At 38.8% G+C, this 16406-nt stretch overlaps 1 protein-coding gene across 2 annotated transcripts in view; it reads left to right on the top strand.

The window, feature by feature from the left end:
- Positions 1–16406, top strand: part of ipp (intracisternal A particle-promoted polypeptide) — a 161069-nt gene that overhangs the window by 67169 nt on the left and 77494 nt on the right. For both annotated transcript variants that reach the window (XM_067364131.1, XM_067364130.1), the window contains one exon: positions 14585–14949. In XM_067364131.1, the coding sequence (XP_067220232.1) occupies positions 14613–14949 (337 nt within the window). In that variant the 5' untranslated portion in view covers positions 14585–14612. The remainder of the gene's footprint in view (positions 1–14584; positions 14950–16406) is intronic.

Raw genomic sequence — 16406 nt, 5'->3', positions numbered from 1 at the left:
CAATTTACACCAAGCTTTTTTTAACTTGTTGCGAACACATTGAAGTTATTTAATTATAAACGGATTTTGGATATCTCAAACGGTTTGGCCGTGGCGAGGCAACGAATTTATGGCGAGAAAAGGGAAACAGGAAATGTGTTATAACTTCTGCATACATTGATTGATGTTTATGAAACTTCAGGAGTGTGTTGGTTGTAGTAGTCTGATCACATGGATGTAACTATTGTGAGTCAAAGTTATAGCGCCACCAAATGGCAGCAAGAAGTGTATCACTTTTAAAATGCTTTGAGATCACCCTCTTATTTTTACCTGATTTGCTTCAAACTTCATCAGTGTAATGTCAATACACAGCAGATGTAGACCTATGACAGGATTTTTGATATTTGAAATATTGTTGCCATGGCAACAGGTCAAACTGTAATAATATTCTTGAGTGTTTTTGAGGCTCTTAACATGCTTCAAATTGCATGAAACTCGACACACACATCAATATTGTCAACCAGTAGACATGGACAAAGCCATAGAAATGGGCGTGGTGGAGGGGCTCAGTAGCGCCACCTTTTGACAAAAGTGGGGGGGTTAGTTTTTCCTACAGTCACCAAACTCGGTACACATATTATTCTCATCAAGCCGGACAATTTTCTAATTTACATTCATTAGCTCCGACCAACAGGAAGTCAGCTATTTTGGTTTGAATGTTAATTTTTTGAAAAAACAGGCTATGAATTTTATACTACTACTCCTACAGGGTTTATCCAATTTACACCAAGCTTTTTTTAACTTGTTGCGAACACATTGAAGTTGTTTAATTGCAAAAGGATTTTGGATATCTCAAACGGTTTGGCCGTGGCGAGGCAACGAATTTATGGCGAGAAAAGGGAAACAAAGTGTTATAACTTCTGCATACATTAATTGATTTTGATGAAACTTTGGCTTAGTCTTCGTTGTACAAGGCTGATCACATGGATTTGACTATTGTGATTCAAAGTCATAGCGCCACCAACTGGAAGCAGAAAATGTGTCACTTTCAGCATACATTGAGATCACCCTCTTATTTTTACCTGATTTGCTTCAAAATTCATCAGAATAATGTTAAAACTTGGCACATGTAATCCTTTGAAAATGGGCAGGGAGGAGGGGCTCTATAACGGCACCTTGTAGTGCAGTAAATGTGGAGTGAATTTGACATAGTCCTTTGATGTTTAACCGTTTTAAGTGCCTATTGCCCGCTGTGCACAGTTGCCCTGAAGCCACCGGGGTGGCGGTGCCACCGGGCTTGGGCCCGCCATCGCTGCTCGCAGCTATATTTATTATTATTATTATTTTTTTTTTTTTTTTCCGTCTTCCGGGGCTTTTTGGGGGCCTTAACATGCTCAAAAACTCTTGAAAATTGGCACACACATTGGAATCCGCGGCCATTAGGACGCCGGAGAGGCTGGTACCCGGGCGTGGCAGGGGGGCTCGACAGCGCCCCCTTGAAAAAAGTCTGAAAATTTGGTCCATATATTAAACATGCTTGCACGTATTAGTATGAAACTCGGTACACATATAGACCTCATCGGGCCGAACAACTTTCGCGCTCTAAGTTAATCGCCACGCCAACAGGAAGTCAGCTATTAAGGGTTGTTTGAAAAACGCATGCTCTGGAATTTGATATACTCCTCCTAGACGATTAATCCGATCGCCACCAAACTCGGTCAGCATGAAGTCAAGACACTGATGATTAAAAATTGCCAGGGGATTTTTGATATCTCGAACGGTTTGGCCGTGGCGAGGCAACGAATTTATGGCGAGAAAAAGGAAACAGGAAATGTGTTATAACGTCTTAATACATATATTGATCTTTATGAAACTTCACGAGTGTGTTCGTTATAGGAGTCTGATCACATGGATGTGACTATTGTGAGTCAAAGTTATAGCGCCACCAACTGGCAGCAGGAAGTGTATCACTTTTTGAAATGTTTTGAGATCACCCTCTTATTTTTACCTGATTTGCTTCAAACTTCATCAGTGTAATGTCAATACACAGCAGATGTAGACCTATGACAGGATTTTTGATATTTGAAATATTGTTGCCATGGCAACAGGTCAAACTGTAATAATATTCTTGAGTGTTTTTGAGGCTCTTAACATGCTTCAAATTGCATGAAACTCGACACACACATCAATATTGTCAACCAGTAGACATGGACAAAGCCATAGAAATGGGCGTGGTGGAGGGGCTCAGTAGCGCCACCTTTTGACAAAAGTGGGGGGTTAGTTTTTCCTACAGTCACCAAACTCGGTACACATATTATTCTCATCAAGCCGGACAATTTTCTAATTTACATTCATTAGCTCCGACCAACAGGAAGTCAGCTATTTTGGTTTGAATGTTAATTTTTTGAAAAAACAGGCTATGAATTTTATACTACTACTCCTACAGGGTTTATCCAATTTACACCAAGCTTTTTTTAACTTGTTGCGAACACATTGAAGTTGTTTAATTGCAAACGGATTTTGGATATCTCAAACGGTTTGGCCGTGGCGAGGCAACGAATTTATGGCGAGAAAAGGGAAACAGGAAATGTGTTATAACTTCTGCATACATTGATTGATGTTTATGAAACTTCAGGAGTGTGTTGGTTGTAGTAGTCTGATCACATGGATGTAACTATTGTGAGTCAAAGTTATAGCGCCACCAAATGGCAGCAAGAAGTGTATCACTTTTAAAATGCTTTGAGATCACCCTCTTATTTTTACCTGATTTGCTTCAAACTTCATCAGTGTAATGTCAATACACAGCAGATGTAGACCTATGACAGGATTTTTGATATTTGAAATATTGTTGCCATGGCAACAGGTCAAACTGTAATAATATTCTTGAGTGTTTTTGAGGCTCTTAACATGCTTCAAATTGCATGAAACTCGACACACACATCAATATTGTCAACCAGTAGACATGGACAAAGCCATAGAAATGGGCGTGGTGGAGGGGCTCAGTAGCGCCACCTTTTGACAAAAGTGGGGGGTTAGTTTTTCCTACAGTCACCAAACTCGGTACACATATTATTCTCATCAAGCCGGACAATTTTCTAATTTACATTCATTAGCTCCGACCAACAGGAAGTCAGCTATTTTGGTTTGAATGTTAATTTTTTGAAAAAACAGGCTATGAATTTTATACTACTACTCCTACAGGGTTTATCCAATTTACACCAAGCTTTTTTTAACTTGTTGCGAACACATTGAAGTTGTTTAATTGCAAACGGATTTTGGATATCTCAAACGGTTTGGCCGTGGCGAGGCAACGAATTTATGGCGAGAAAAGGGAAACAAAGTGTTATAACTTCTGCATACATTAATTGATTTTGATGAAACTTTGGCTTAGTCTTCGTTGTACAAGGCTGATCACATGGATTTGACTATTGTGATTCAAAGTCATAGCGCCACCAACTGGAAGCAGAAAATGTGTCACTTTCAGCATACATTGAGATCACCCTCTTATTTTTACCTGATTTGCTTCAAAATTCATCAGAATAATGTTAAAACTTGGCACATGTAATCCTTTGAAAATGGGCAGGGAGGAGGGGCTCTATAACGGCACCTTGTAGTGCAGTAAATGTGGAGTGAATTTGACATAGTCCTTTGATGTTTAACCGTTTTAAGTGCCTATTGCCCGCTGTGCACAGTTGCCCTGAAGCCACCGGGGTGGCGGTGCCACCGGGCTTGGGCCCGCCATCGCTGCTCGCAGCTATATTTATTATTATTATTATTAGGGCCCGAGCACCGATGGTGTGAGGACCCTATTGGAATTGCTCCGTTTATTATTATTATTATTATTATTATTAGGGCCCAAGCGAAAATTCGCGCAGGGCCCTCTTGTTCTTCTAAGGATTATTATTAGGGCCCAAGCGAAAATTCGCGCAGGGCCCTCTTGTTCTTCTAAGGATTATTATTTTTTTTTTTTTTTTTTTTTTTTCCGTCTTCCGGGGCTTTTTGGGGGCCTTAACATGCTCAAAAACTCTTGAAAATTGGCACACACATTGGAATCCGCGGCCATTAGGACGCCGGAGAGGCTGATACCCGGGCGTGGCAGGGGGGCTCGACAGCGCCCCCTTGAAAAAAGTCTGAAAATTTGGTCCATATATTAAACATGCTTGCACGTATTAGTATGAAACTCGGTACACATATAGACCTCATCGGGCCGAACAACTTTCGCGCTCTAAGTTAATCGCCACGCCAACAGGAAGTCAGCTATTAAGGGTTGTTTGAAAAACGCATGCTCTGGAATTTGATATACTCCTCCTAGACGATTAATCCGATCGCCACCAAACTCGGTCAGCATGAAGTCAAGACACTGATGATTAAAAATTGCCAGGGGATTTTTGATATCTCGAACGGTTTGGCCGTGGCGAGGCAACGAAATTATGGCGAGAAAAAGGAAACAGGAAATGTGTTATAACGTCTGCATACATATATTGATCTTTATGAAACTTCACGAGTGTGTTGGTTGTAGTAGTCTGATCACATGGATGTGACTATTGTGAGTCAAAGTTATAGCGCCACCAACTGGCAGCAGGAAGTGTATCACTTTTTGAAATGCTTTGAGATCACCCTCTTATTTTTACCTGATTTGCTTCAAACTTCATCAGTGTAATGTCAATACACAGCAGATGTAGACCTATGACAGGATTTTTGATATTTGAAATATTGTTGCCATGGCGACAGGTCAAACTGTAATAATATTCTTGAGTGTTTTTGAGGCTCTTAACATGCTTCAAATTGCATGAAACTCGACACACACATCAATATTGTCAACCAGTAGACATGGACAAAGCCATAGAAATGGGCGTGGTGGAGGGGCTCAGTAGCGCCACCTTTTGACAAAAGTGGGGGGGTTAGTTTTTCCTACAGTCACCAAACTCGGTACACATATTGTTCTCATCAAGCCGGACAATTTTCTAATTTACATTCATTAGCTCCGACCAACAGGAAGTCGGCTATTTTTGTTTGAATGTTAATTTTTTGAAAAAAACAGGCTATGAATTTTATACTACTACTCCTACAGGGTTTATCCAATTTACACCAAGCTTTTTTTAACTTGTTGCTAACACATTGAAGTTGTTTAATTGCAAACGGATTTTGGATATCTCAAACGGTCTGGCCGTGGCGAGGCAACGAATTTATGGCAAGAAAAGGAAACAAAGTGTTATAACTTCTGCATACATTAATTGATTTTGATGAAACTTCGGCTTAGTCTTCGTTGTACAAGGCTGATCACATGGATTTGACTATTGTGATTCAAAGTCATAGCGCCACCAACTGGAAGCAGAAAATGTGTCACTTTCAGCATACATTGAGATCACCCTCTTATTTTTACCTGATTTGCTTCAAAATTAATCAGAATAATGTTAAAACTTGGCACATGTAATCCTCTGAAAATGGGCAGGGAGGAGGGGCTCTATAGCGGCACCTTGTAGTGCAGTAAATGTGGAGTGAATTTGACATAGTCCTTTGATGTTTTACTGTTTTAAATGCCTATCGCCCACTATGCACAGTTGGCCTGAAGCCACCGGGGTGGCGGTGCCACCGGGCTTGGGCCCGCCATCGCTGCTCGCAGCTATATTTTTTATTTAATATTCATTGTCATTACTATGAGCGCTGGTGTTTTCAATTCATCCTTGAAGTCGGAGGGCGCTCTGTGCATTTTTAGTCCACAAATTCATCTAAAAGAAGAAGAGGCTATTCCATGAATGGAGTTTCCAATTCATACTGCAGCCGGAGGGCGCTAAAGAAACAAAAACTCATCTAAACTTCATCTATAGAAGAAAAGAAAACAGGAACTAACTGCATGTCTTCTAGAGCTCACTAACCATGACTTTTACATCCAGATAAACACTTTTCAAGACAATAAATACACGATTGAGACGATGAATGCATGTATTGCCTCTGAATTTGCGTCTGAATAGCGCTGGCTCCGTGGGCGTGGCCGCATTAGCGGGTAATGAGCTGAATCACGGACTTCTGACATGGCTCTCTTTTCATACAGATTACATAAACACAGAAGGTTTGTTTACGATTTGACTTACATGATTTAAAACCTGACATCTTAACGTTTTTTTAGACATAGGTGTAATTTTTCTGTAATTAGTATTCACTAAGTTACAGTTCTCTGAGAACTATCAGATTGGACTTCGTTCAGAGGGAGAGGAGAAATCACGCATCATGTTAGTTTTCTTTATTTTACTAAAAGCACAACATTGTGTTTTTACTCTGAGTGTATACAAATTAAAGAAGATATTCTATAGTTTCAATTGATATATTACTTACTAAGTATTTTAAGTCTGTTTTGCTGCAATGTGAAAAAAAACCTGCAAAACGCGCCGGCTCGTTTTCAGACCTCAGAGTGTTAATGCTTGTTAAAAGTGGTTAGGCTACAATACATTACCGCGCACGCCCCCTTCTGGATTGGAGTGTTGATCACCTGTGACTGACTGTATTCGTTGTCTAACTGCACCAAACTGTGCCGTCCATTCTGTATGGTTTGGCCGAATACATGTACCGTTACATCCCTCATGGACAGGCTTACGCCTGGGTTTGGTTATACACTAAAGGTTTATGCTTCCCGAGGTGTTGATTGCCCAGTAGAGATTTGTGCACACTCCATGGAGTGTCTGGTGTCGTCTTGGGCTTGGGATAAGGGCATGCCTATTCAGGATATTTGTTTTGTGGCTCAAAACACTTTCAGCAGGTTTTATAACCTGGAAATTCCCTCTCTCACACCGCACATTCTGTCTGTGCAGAGAATGACGGCTGAGCAGCCATTGGATGATGGAAGACACTGGCGCATTTTAACCAGGTCGTACAGCCTGGTATGTAATGTCACTCACACTAAGGGCTTTGACATGTACGATCACATTGGTGTGATCAGTCTTGGCTGGTCCCTGGAGCATACGATCACACCATTGTGATTAGAATGTTCAGCGCATCACATGATCAACTGCCAAATTCAAATGTGCAAGTGCGCTTTGGCTGGCACCGAGCCAAAGCCAGACGCGCTCATCGCTTTTGATATCACAAATATGCAGTGTTTTCAACCAGTGTTTCAAACAGTTTTATTTTAGGTTTCAGACATTTACATACACATGAGTATTAACAAAAAAAATACATTTAGAGTTTGTAAAATACACACTAGGTCTATAGAGGTCTATAGAAGTGGCAATAACAATCCTTTCCATTATAATTAAATGACAAGTTTTATTCATATCAGATACACATTGTGTAAGTAACTTTAAAGTTTACTCTATTCTTCCCCAGTTCACTGGCTCACTTACTTTCATGTATTTCAGGAGAAGTGGATGAATTCATGTGTTGTAAATCCAACAGGTCTGATTCTCTGTGCTAGGGCTGGGCGATACAGCTAAAAAATGTATCATGATATAATGTTTCATGTTGTTCGGTATCAATAATTATTGAAAATTTTATAATAACCTTTAAAAAAGACCAGTAGAAATAAATGTTTAAAATTAACCAATGCATTTTTAATTAAGGTAAATAACAAATAATTTTAAATCAAAGCAAAATAAAATGTAAACATATCTTTCTTATATTTTATATAAATATTAAATAAATAACTGTTAAACTTACAGCTGCACAATTCTGGATAAATTGAGAAACTTTTTTGTTTGTTTCAAACTGAGATCACAATTCTGAATGACAACTAAACGAAATAACATTTAATTTACTAGAGGTTCTGACAAAATATTAATTGCTGCAGTCTTATTTTTTAAATTTATTTGAATTAATTATTTTTATAAAATCTGTTTGGATGTATGATTTAATGATTCGCTCATAAATTCTCTTGTTTCTGTAACAAATGTGTTGCGGTTATTAATCGATTTATGGATGAAATATGAATATAATAATTCATAAGGTTATTAATAAATTATGATTCATATATCGACCCAACGGGGGAATTAAACATATATTGTGAATCAATTACAACGAATTGTAATCAATTACATATATGATTAGTTCTGGTTTAATAATTATTTAGAGAAACTGTTCGTTTGTCCAACAAACTAAGTCCCTCACAGAATATTATAAACAGAGTTATTCTTTGGCCGTGAAAATAACTTGCTATTATAGCAACAAAGCATAAAGCGATCGAAAAACGTTAAAGTGACTTGGTTTTCAGCTGAAAGAACAAACAGAACAATCGAGCGTGAATAACGTTTTAATATATGCAAACTACAAATACAGAGGTTATACATCTAAATATATATACAAGAATACACACCTATGTACAAGAGTGGAAGTAGAGAAGGAAAGAGAGAAGGCAAGTAGCAAACTCACAACCAGTCCTAAGCCAGCACGGAAATCAGTTTCATCATCTAAGATTGAGAAACGGCAGTATACTTGCATTGGTTGTGTGTGTCGAATTTCAGGTTAGCGCTGGTGCAGTTCGTTGGCTTCCTCCGTTCCGCGGGAAGGTTTGAACTGAGGACTTTGAGAGTGAGTTTCGCTAGAAGATGGCGGTCCCGAAGCTGAGCGCGATGGCAGCGCGTGGTCACCGGAGATGTCCGGGAAAAACGTGCACGAGATGCTCGTGAGACAATCGGGAGAGAACACACAGAATTGTGCGTCTTTGCTTTTATGACAGATAAGCCGACACACCTCTTTGAGGTGGGGTAGCCAATAACATGGGTGCAAAGTTGGCGGGAAAGCTTTCCCTTTGCTTGGCCTCACGACTTAATCTGCATGATTTATGACTATCAGATCTCCAAATGGAGTGTGTTCTTCACAGTATCATTAAACACATAGAAAAATGCATTTGTCAGCTGTGTGACATGTCTCAGTGAATAGCTCGTGTGGTCAAACTCGACAGATCAGAAAGGCATAGACAAGAAGTTATGGTTTACAGACAGAATTCCACTATTAAAATGCACACTAGCACAAATACACTCATTTAAACACTAGGAAACATGCATAGGCCCTAAAATATATGAAGTATATATTTCAGCATAGTGGTAGTTTACATATACAGTTAAAAATGTATGATTGTGTGTTTCTGTGTGTGTCTGTGTGTGTGTTTTTGTGTGTCCCTGTGTGTGTGGGGTGTTGGAATGTGGATCTGGTCAGTCTCTGGGGGGGTGCTCCTTTTGAAGTCACCAAAGTGAGGAAGCTGCCATTTTCTGTTTACCCTCACAGGTCCACAAATCTGCTGAAAGGTACATTACCGCGCACGCCCCCTTCTGGATTGGAGTGTTGATCACCTGTGACTGACTGTATTCGTTGTCTAACTACACCAAACTGTGCTGTCCATTCTGTATGTCGTCCGGAGCCGAGTTAGTGATTAACAAACAAAGTTCATCAGGTTAAAAGCGTTCTGAAAACTCCAAAGTTTATTGACTCTGAACGGATCCATCCAGACGTTACATTTCATTACTGGAGGAATCAGTGTATTTGAAAGAATCTGTTGAATGAAGATTCAATGTCAAATACATTTTTTTAACACTCACTTGTCGCCACCTGGTAGTGAAACAATGTAATCGATAAATGTGTGAGATATCCTATAATCAATGCAATTTAGCATCTTCAGTGTCTTTGTTTCATGTTGACCGAGTTTGGTAGCGATTGCATGAAGCCCCTATGAGGAGTACATAAAAACGTAGAGCATGATTATTAAAAAAATCCACATTCAAACCAGAAGCTCGATGAAATCAAAATATACAGAGTTTGGTGACTGTTGGTAAAACTAACCCCCCCCCCCCCCCCCCCCCCAAATATTGTCAAAAGGTGGTGCTATAGAGGCCCTCCTCCCCACTCGTTTCTAGGGTTTTGCCCATGTCTACTGGATGAGATCTCTGATGTGTGTGTTGAGTTTCATGCAATTCAAAGCATGCTAATAGTCTCAAAAGCATCCAAAGCAAATATTGAAGTTTGATCTGTTCCTATGGCAACAGTGTTTAAAATATCAAAAATCTTTTCACAGGTGTATATTCGCCATGCCTTGACATTATTCTGATTAAATAAATCAGGTAAAAATAAGAGGGTGATCTCAAAGCATTTTGAAAGTGGCACACTTCCTGCTGCCAGTTGGTGGGACTATAACTTTTACTCACAATAGTCACATCCATGTCATCGGCATCCTACAACGAACACACAGCTGAAGTTTCATCAAAATCAATCAATGTATGCAGAAGAACACACTTCCTGCTTCCCTTTTTTCGCCATAAATTAGTTGCCTCGCCACGTACAAACCGTTTAAGATATCAAAAATCTGCTCACAATTTAGCATCCTCAGTGTGTTTACTTCATGCTGACCAAGTTTGGTGGTGATCTGATTAATCGCCTATGAGAAGTATAACAAATGAACATGAAAGTTTTTTGGCCCAATGAGGTCTATATGTGTAAAAAAGGCCCCAAAGTTATGTTAGTGTTGCTATTATTTAGTACAGTTGACCATAACGTGCTTTATGTTTCACTTTTACTCCCGTTTATTCAGTGCTTATTCAGTGCTAGCAAGGGCGCGCGCTGGTTTGTATATTATATCTGACGTCGCGCAGTAGTATGCAGTACGATAGAGATGGTCAGTCGGTTGTCACGCAGTTAGTATTCAGTATGATAGAGATCATCGGACGGTAAAATTATAATTGTGAGTGACACTTTCCTCAGCGTGTGCGTGAATGAGAAAAGAAAGTAAATCTGCTGCATTACTCGTGATATTGTATTTCTTTGACAGCTGTTATTTCTGATATTAGATATGGATGAGAGTTAGGAGTTTAAGGGTCGTTACACGACCGTTGTGTTAATTATATCCACGTTCGTACGTTACTTTCTAGCTTCGGTCCACCTGACTCAGCATGTCGGGTTAAATGGGTCACATCATGTTCAGACATGTTTATACTTTATTCAATACTTGTTGTTATGAATGTTAAGTACTGTGTGGCTGAGTAAAATATGAAGTGGTGTTAAATATCATTATCTGGGCCGCTATTGATGCTTTAAAGTATATCATAGATGACAAAACCACACTCGAAATTACACTCACCTTTAAACTCACTCCTACACGAAAGAGCAGGAATAAACAGAATAACAAGAATTATCTCTCCGCTCTTCATTTCATACTCTGGAATATTTGGCCTTAAGTGGTGTTCTGGCTGACACACCTGAGTGAACTTGGTGATAAACCCAGAATTAGCACCTAGACTGAGCGTCTACCCATTATCTTCACTTCAATATGTGTACCGAGCTTCATACTAATGCATGCAAGCATGTTTGACATATGGGCCAAGTTTTTGGACCCCATTCAAGGGGGTGCTGTCGAGGCCCTCTGCCAAGCCCGGGTTCCAGCTTCTGCCCGGCCCTGATGGCCGATGATTCCGACATGTTTGCAAGTTTTCAAGAGTTTTTGAGCATGGTAAGGCCTCATTCAAGCCCCAGAGCCACCGCCACCCCGATGGCTTCAGGGCAACTGTGCATGGCCAGCAATAGGCATTTAAAATGGGAAAACATGAAAGGACTGTGTCAGTCATTTGTATTCACCACATTTACTGCATCAGTTGGTGCTGCTATGACCACGAACCACAACAACCACATCTATGTGATCATTTAAATTTAGATTAATTAGATGTCATAGGATGTCATAGGTCATTTACAAATAAGTGCAGAATGCCGTCTGAATGCTGATGTTGTATTATCCTAACACTTCTCTGCATGTGTTTTTTGACCTACCTGAGCTACCGTTTATGCACCAATGTTATGCACCAAAAGCATGCTTTTATTTAATTTCAATATGGGTGGTATCCGATGAAAAAAAAAATTATTATACATTTAATAAATGGAAACAAATCACGGAAACTGCAAAGATGATTTTATTATCAGTGTCAGGTAAGAGTAAGATACGCGTCTATTTTTATATATATATATATATATATATATATATATATATATATATATATATATATATATATATATATATATATATATATATATATATATATATATATGTATGTATATTAGGGGTGTAACGGTTCACAAAATTCACGGTTTGGTTCGATACGATACACTGGTGTCACGGTTCGGTACGTTTTAGATACAGCAAAAAGAAAAAATTGGCAGATAAATTTCCTTGATTTTTTTTTATGTTTTATTTATTAAAACTAACAAAGTATGATTTTTTTTTTTTTTACATTGAACAATGATGGAGCTATACTTTACCCATCTTCTATGGTGTTTTCGTAGCAGCATACTGCATAACCCTTTGAGCGGTACGGTCCCACATATGGGATTTCGAACGTTCAGCGACGTCACATAACTGCCAGATTCAAACTGTGCTTTCGCGCTCTGGCTGCGAGACGGACGCGTGCAGCTCTTGTCATATATCACAACTATGCAGTGTTTTCAGCCACATAACGTTTCTTTTCAGATTTCAGACATTTATATACGCATAAGCACCATTAAAACAAAATATTTGGAGTTTATAAAATGCACACTGATGTCAGACATCAGTGGAAGGAGCAATAACAATCCATTCATATACAATTTGCCGATATTTATTCATATCAGACACACATAATGGGCCCAAGTAACTACAAAGTTTACTCTATTATTCTTCCAGTTCACCAGCCACTTACTTGCATATATTTCGGGAGAAAATGATGAATTCACCTGCTGTAAATCTGACTGACAGGACTCAGGAAACTGCGGGGCAAACTAAGATGGCGGCGCCCATCTCGCGTTATAGATCAAGATAAAGATCATTTATAAAGGCTTTTAAACGACAAAACACACTCACTTACACATATTTGAGGATCGGAATATCAGATAGTTAATAACATGGTAAGCAAGTTTGTGAATATTTTAAATAAACAAGGAAAAACAAAATAATAGCGATCCATCTGTCATACAGTGTTGCTGCGCTCAGCGCTAATGACACGCAAGACGCGTCGCTATGGAAACATTAAAGGCAAATGTTCTAAAATAACGGTTGCATTAAAAAAAAACTCACTCTGGGGGGAGAGTTAGAATATTTTAAACTCACGCTTGAAAGGGATAAAACAAAAACAGCTCCTTATAAAAAAATATGAAAATGTTATATAGCTTACAGGGAATCCAAAGTGCACCCAAACACCAGACCTGTTGGTTATTGGACGATCTTCTATTTCTGGTCTGTTAAACGCATTAGCCATTTTGCAAAGAGCCTTCAGCGCGTACTGAGTGAGCGAGCGCCTGACTGAGTAGCCACATGTAAATCAAACGCCCCAGACGCGTTCGGTGTGAACGCAGCATAACATAAACATAAGTTGGTGTTTTTTTTTCCTTCGGGGGTGTCAGGGGCGTTGCCTGTTACGTCGTTTGGGTTGTTGGGCTACCTTGTTGAACGCATAACATTATATTTCACACACTTTTTTATTTTCTAAATGTAATTAATTACTTCAATGAACCGTTTGGTACATAATGCGTACCGCATACCGAACCGAAAGCCTCGTACCGAACGGTTCGATACGAATACGCGTATCGTTACACCCCTAATGTGTGTGTGTATATATATATATATATATATATATATATATTTGTACATATATATATATATATATATATATATATATATATATATATATATATATATATATTCATTTTAAATTCATCCAGGTTAAATTACCAAACATACAATCTTAATTTAAATCAAACAATGATTTTACAAGATATGAGACACTTTCTGTTTCCCTTTTTTGTCCTTACTTTACACAATCGCCATGGCAACACCATTCATGCAATAATACATGCAAGCGTGTTTGATATATGGATATATGGACCCTATTTAAGGGGGTGCCGTAGAGTCCCTGCACCACACCCGGGTCCCAGCCTCTGTGGCATCCTAATGGCCACAGATTCCAATGTTTGAGCCAATTTTCAAGAGTTTTTGAGCATGTTAAGGCCCCCAAAAAGCCCCTTTCAGGGCTTGGGCCCTAATAATAATCCTAAGGAAAATAATAGGGCCTTCACCCTCTCAGGGCTTGTGCCCTAATAATAATAATAAACAGAGCAATTCCAATAGGGTCCTCACACCATCGGTTCTCTGGCCCAAATAAACCTAAGGAAAACAACAGGGCCTTTACCCTTTCAGCGCCCTAAAGAAGAAAGCTAACAATTACAATAAGGGGCTACAGCCCCTTAAAATTACACACTTTTAATGATCCCTCTTATTTTGTTAAAATTATTAATATCTAGTATATTTTGCAAGGGATGTGTAAATTTATGAGCAGAACTAAATATTGACATCAGTGTGCTGAATCTGTTCATTATATGGTTGTTTACATTTCATTTTATGTTTTTGTGGTCAATTAAATTTTTTTCCAGCATGGCTCATAAACAGAAAGTAAAATATGATCCAATATAATATATAAATGTAATCAACTTCCTAAAATTCTAAAATTCTTTCAATTTTAGAATTGAATTGTAATTTAATACAGTTAATTGTCAATTGTGACTCTACATGACTTTATAAAAAGTTTACTGTGAGGGGCTTTGGATGAGAAAGTCAGTTACAGTACAACATTATTAAATGTGTCTGTTTGTGTGTCTCTGTGTGCTTTAGGTAAAAAAGGTCCCCAGCTTAAATCATCATGTCCTCCACTGGTCCATCTCTGCCATGCCCTCCGCGTTCTGTGGCAGGAGATGAAACCAAGGCAGTGAGCGATCATGGGATTTACTCCTCAGACAGACATGCTGGTCTCCTCCTAGCTCAGATGAACAAGATGCGTCTGCATTCTGACTTCTGCGATGTGCGACTGCTGGTAGGCGGACAGGTGTTTGGGGTCCATAAGCTGGTGCTGGCTGCCAGTGGCCCGTATTTTGCTGCTCTATTCTCTGGACGCATGAGTGAAGCCCATAAGGAGGAGGTTTGCATTGCTGGAGTGGAGGCTGATGTCTTTGAAGTTCTCCTAGAATTTATTTACACTGGTATGCTGGAGTCATATATGTTGTATGTTTGTCCATCACTACAGACACCTCTAGGAAGCGAGTTAGTGGTGTTTGCTAATGGCCAATGTCACTATTAATATTACTAATTTGAACAAACCTCTATTCAGAAGTATTAAACTCAACCTGTTACATGAACGATACCTCAAATCATTCAACTTTTCGAGGAGAGGTGTGCTATAATTTGACTTATGCCGAGTACACACTGCACGATTTTCAAAGTTGTCAGATCGCTGTTCTTCTCACGCTACACGACTGTCTGGGGTACCATTTAGTTGCTGCTGTGTGCGCATTACACAGCAGATTGGTGACAGGGGGGTCACACCAGGGCTGTGCGATTAATCATAATTGATTTCGATTTTGGTTTCCAACGATTATGAAAACAAGATAATCGAGGTAAAATTATTATTGTGCCGCTGCCGCATTCCATCCAGCGCACATTCCTTTCCTTCACTGCGGTACATTTTCCCTAAAAGCCCAAACTTAACATCTAAATCAGCCAAATAAGTGAGTAGTGTAAATGCAGGCTACTGTTGATAAAATGTGGGTTTAAAAGTGCATTAAGTGTTATTAAAAGTGCATTAAGGCGCAAAAGAGATACAGTTCCACAGGTGGCTCTCTGTATAATAAACAAATGAGCTTCGGATACGTGCCTAAACGAGTGAACAAAAATGTCAAAATGCCTTTTTGGACAGTATTCATGTAAACACAGTGGGTTATGTCTTAAATAAACATACACAGTTAAAGAAAATGCACGTATAACAGTATATTGGATCTGTGCATTAGCTCTTAAAGTGACAGCAGCCTAACATAGCTGCCGCAGTCTGTCATTAATGATAATCAAACAAAAAATGACAAAGGAAATCACTCACTGATCTTGACTAAGTACCTAAGTAACTTAAGTACCTAAGTAACTTAAGTACCTTTAATAAGGATTAATCTATATTTAATGTGTACAGTAAGACTATGCAGTGTTATTTTACATTTGATTATTACATGTTTTTGTTGTAGGCTATCAGTTATGAATTCACCTGAATACCACTGTTAGTACATGAATAACTTTCTGAATAACTTAAAACACTGTTTATTTAATTCATGTTTTCGTTCTGTTGTATTTATTTGTCTGTTCAGTTGTAATTAGTTTCTTATTGTATTGCTGATAAAATTTTTGCCATAATCAAGCAGCCCTAGGCCACGCATTATACAACTTTCACAATAGGATGAATTAGTGACAACTCTGTCTGGTCTAAAAACTACTTTTCACAACCATAGAAGTAGGGGTGCAATGGTAAATTACTCACGGTTTGGTTTTTACCACTGTTTTAGGGTCATTGTTTCGGTACGGTTCGGTATGTGCTATGTTCAGGGAAAAAAGGACTAAGTCAAATAAAAAATAAAGAAAATAAAAACAAATAATCTAACTACAAGAAACTGCACAA

The sequence above is a fragment of the Chanodichthys erythropterus genome, chromosome 16, assembly GCF_024489055.1.
Source record: "Chanodichthys erythropterus isolate Z2021 chromosome 16, ASM2448905v1, whole genome shotgun sequence".
Classification (NCBI taxonomy): Eukaryota; Metazoa; Chordata; class Actinopteri; order Cypriniformes; family Xenocyprididae; genus Chanodichthys; species Chanodichthys erythropterus.
The sequence above is the reverse complement of the archived record's forward strand: the minus strand, read 5'-3'. Positions and strand labels throughout refer to the sequence as shown.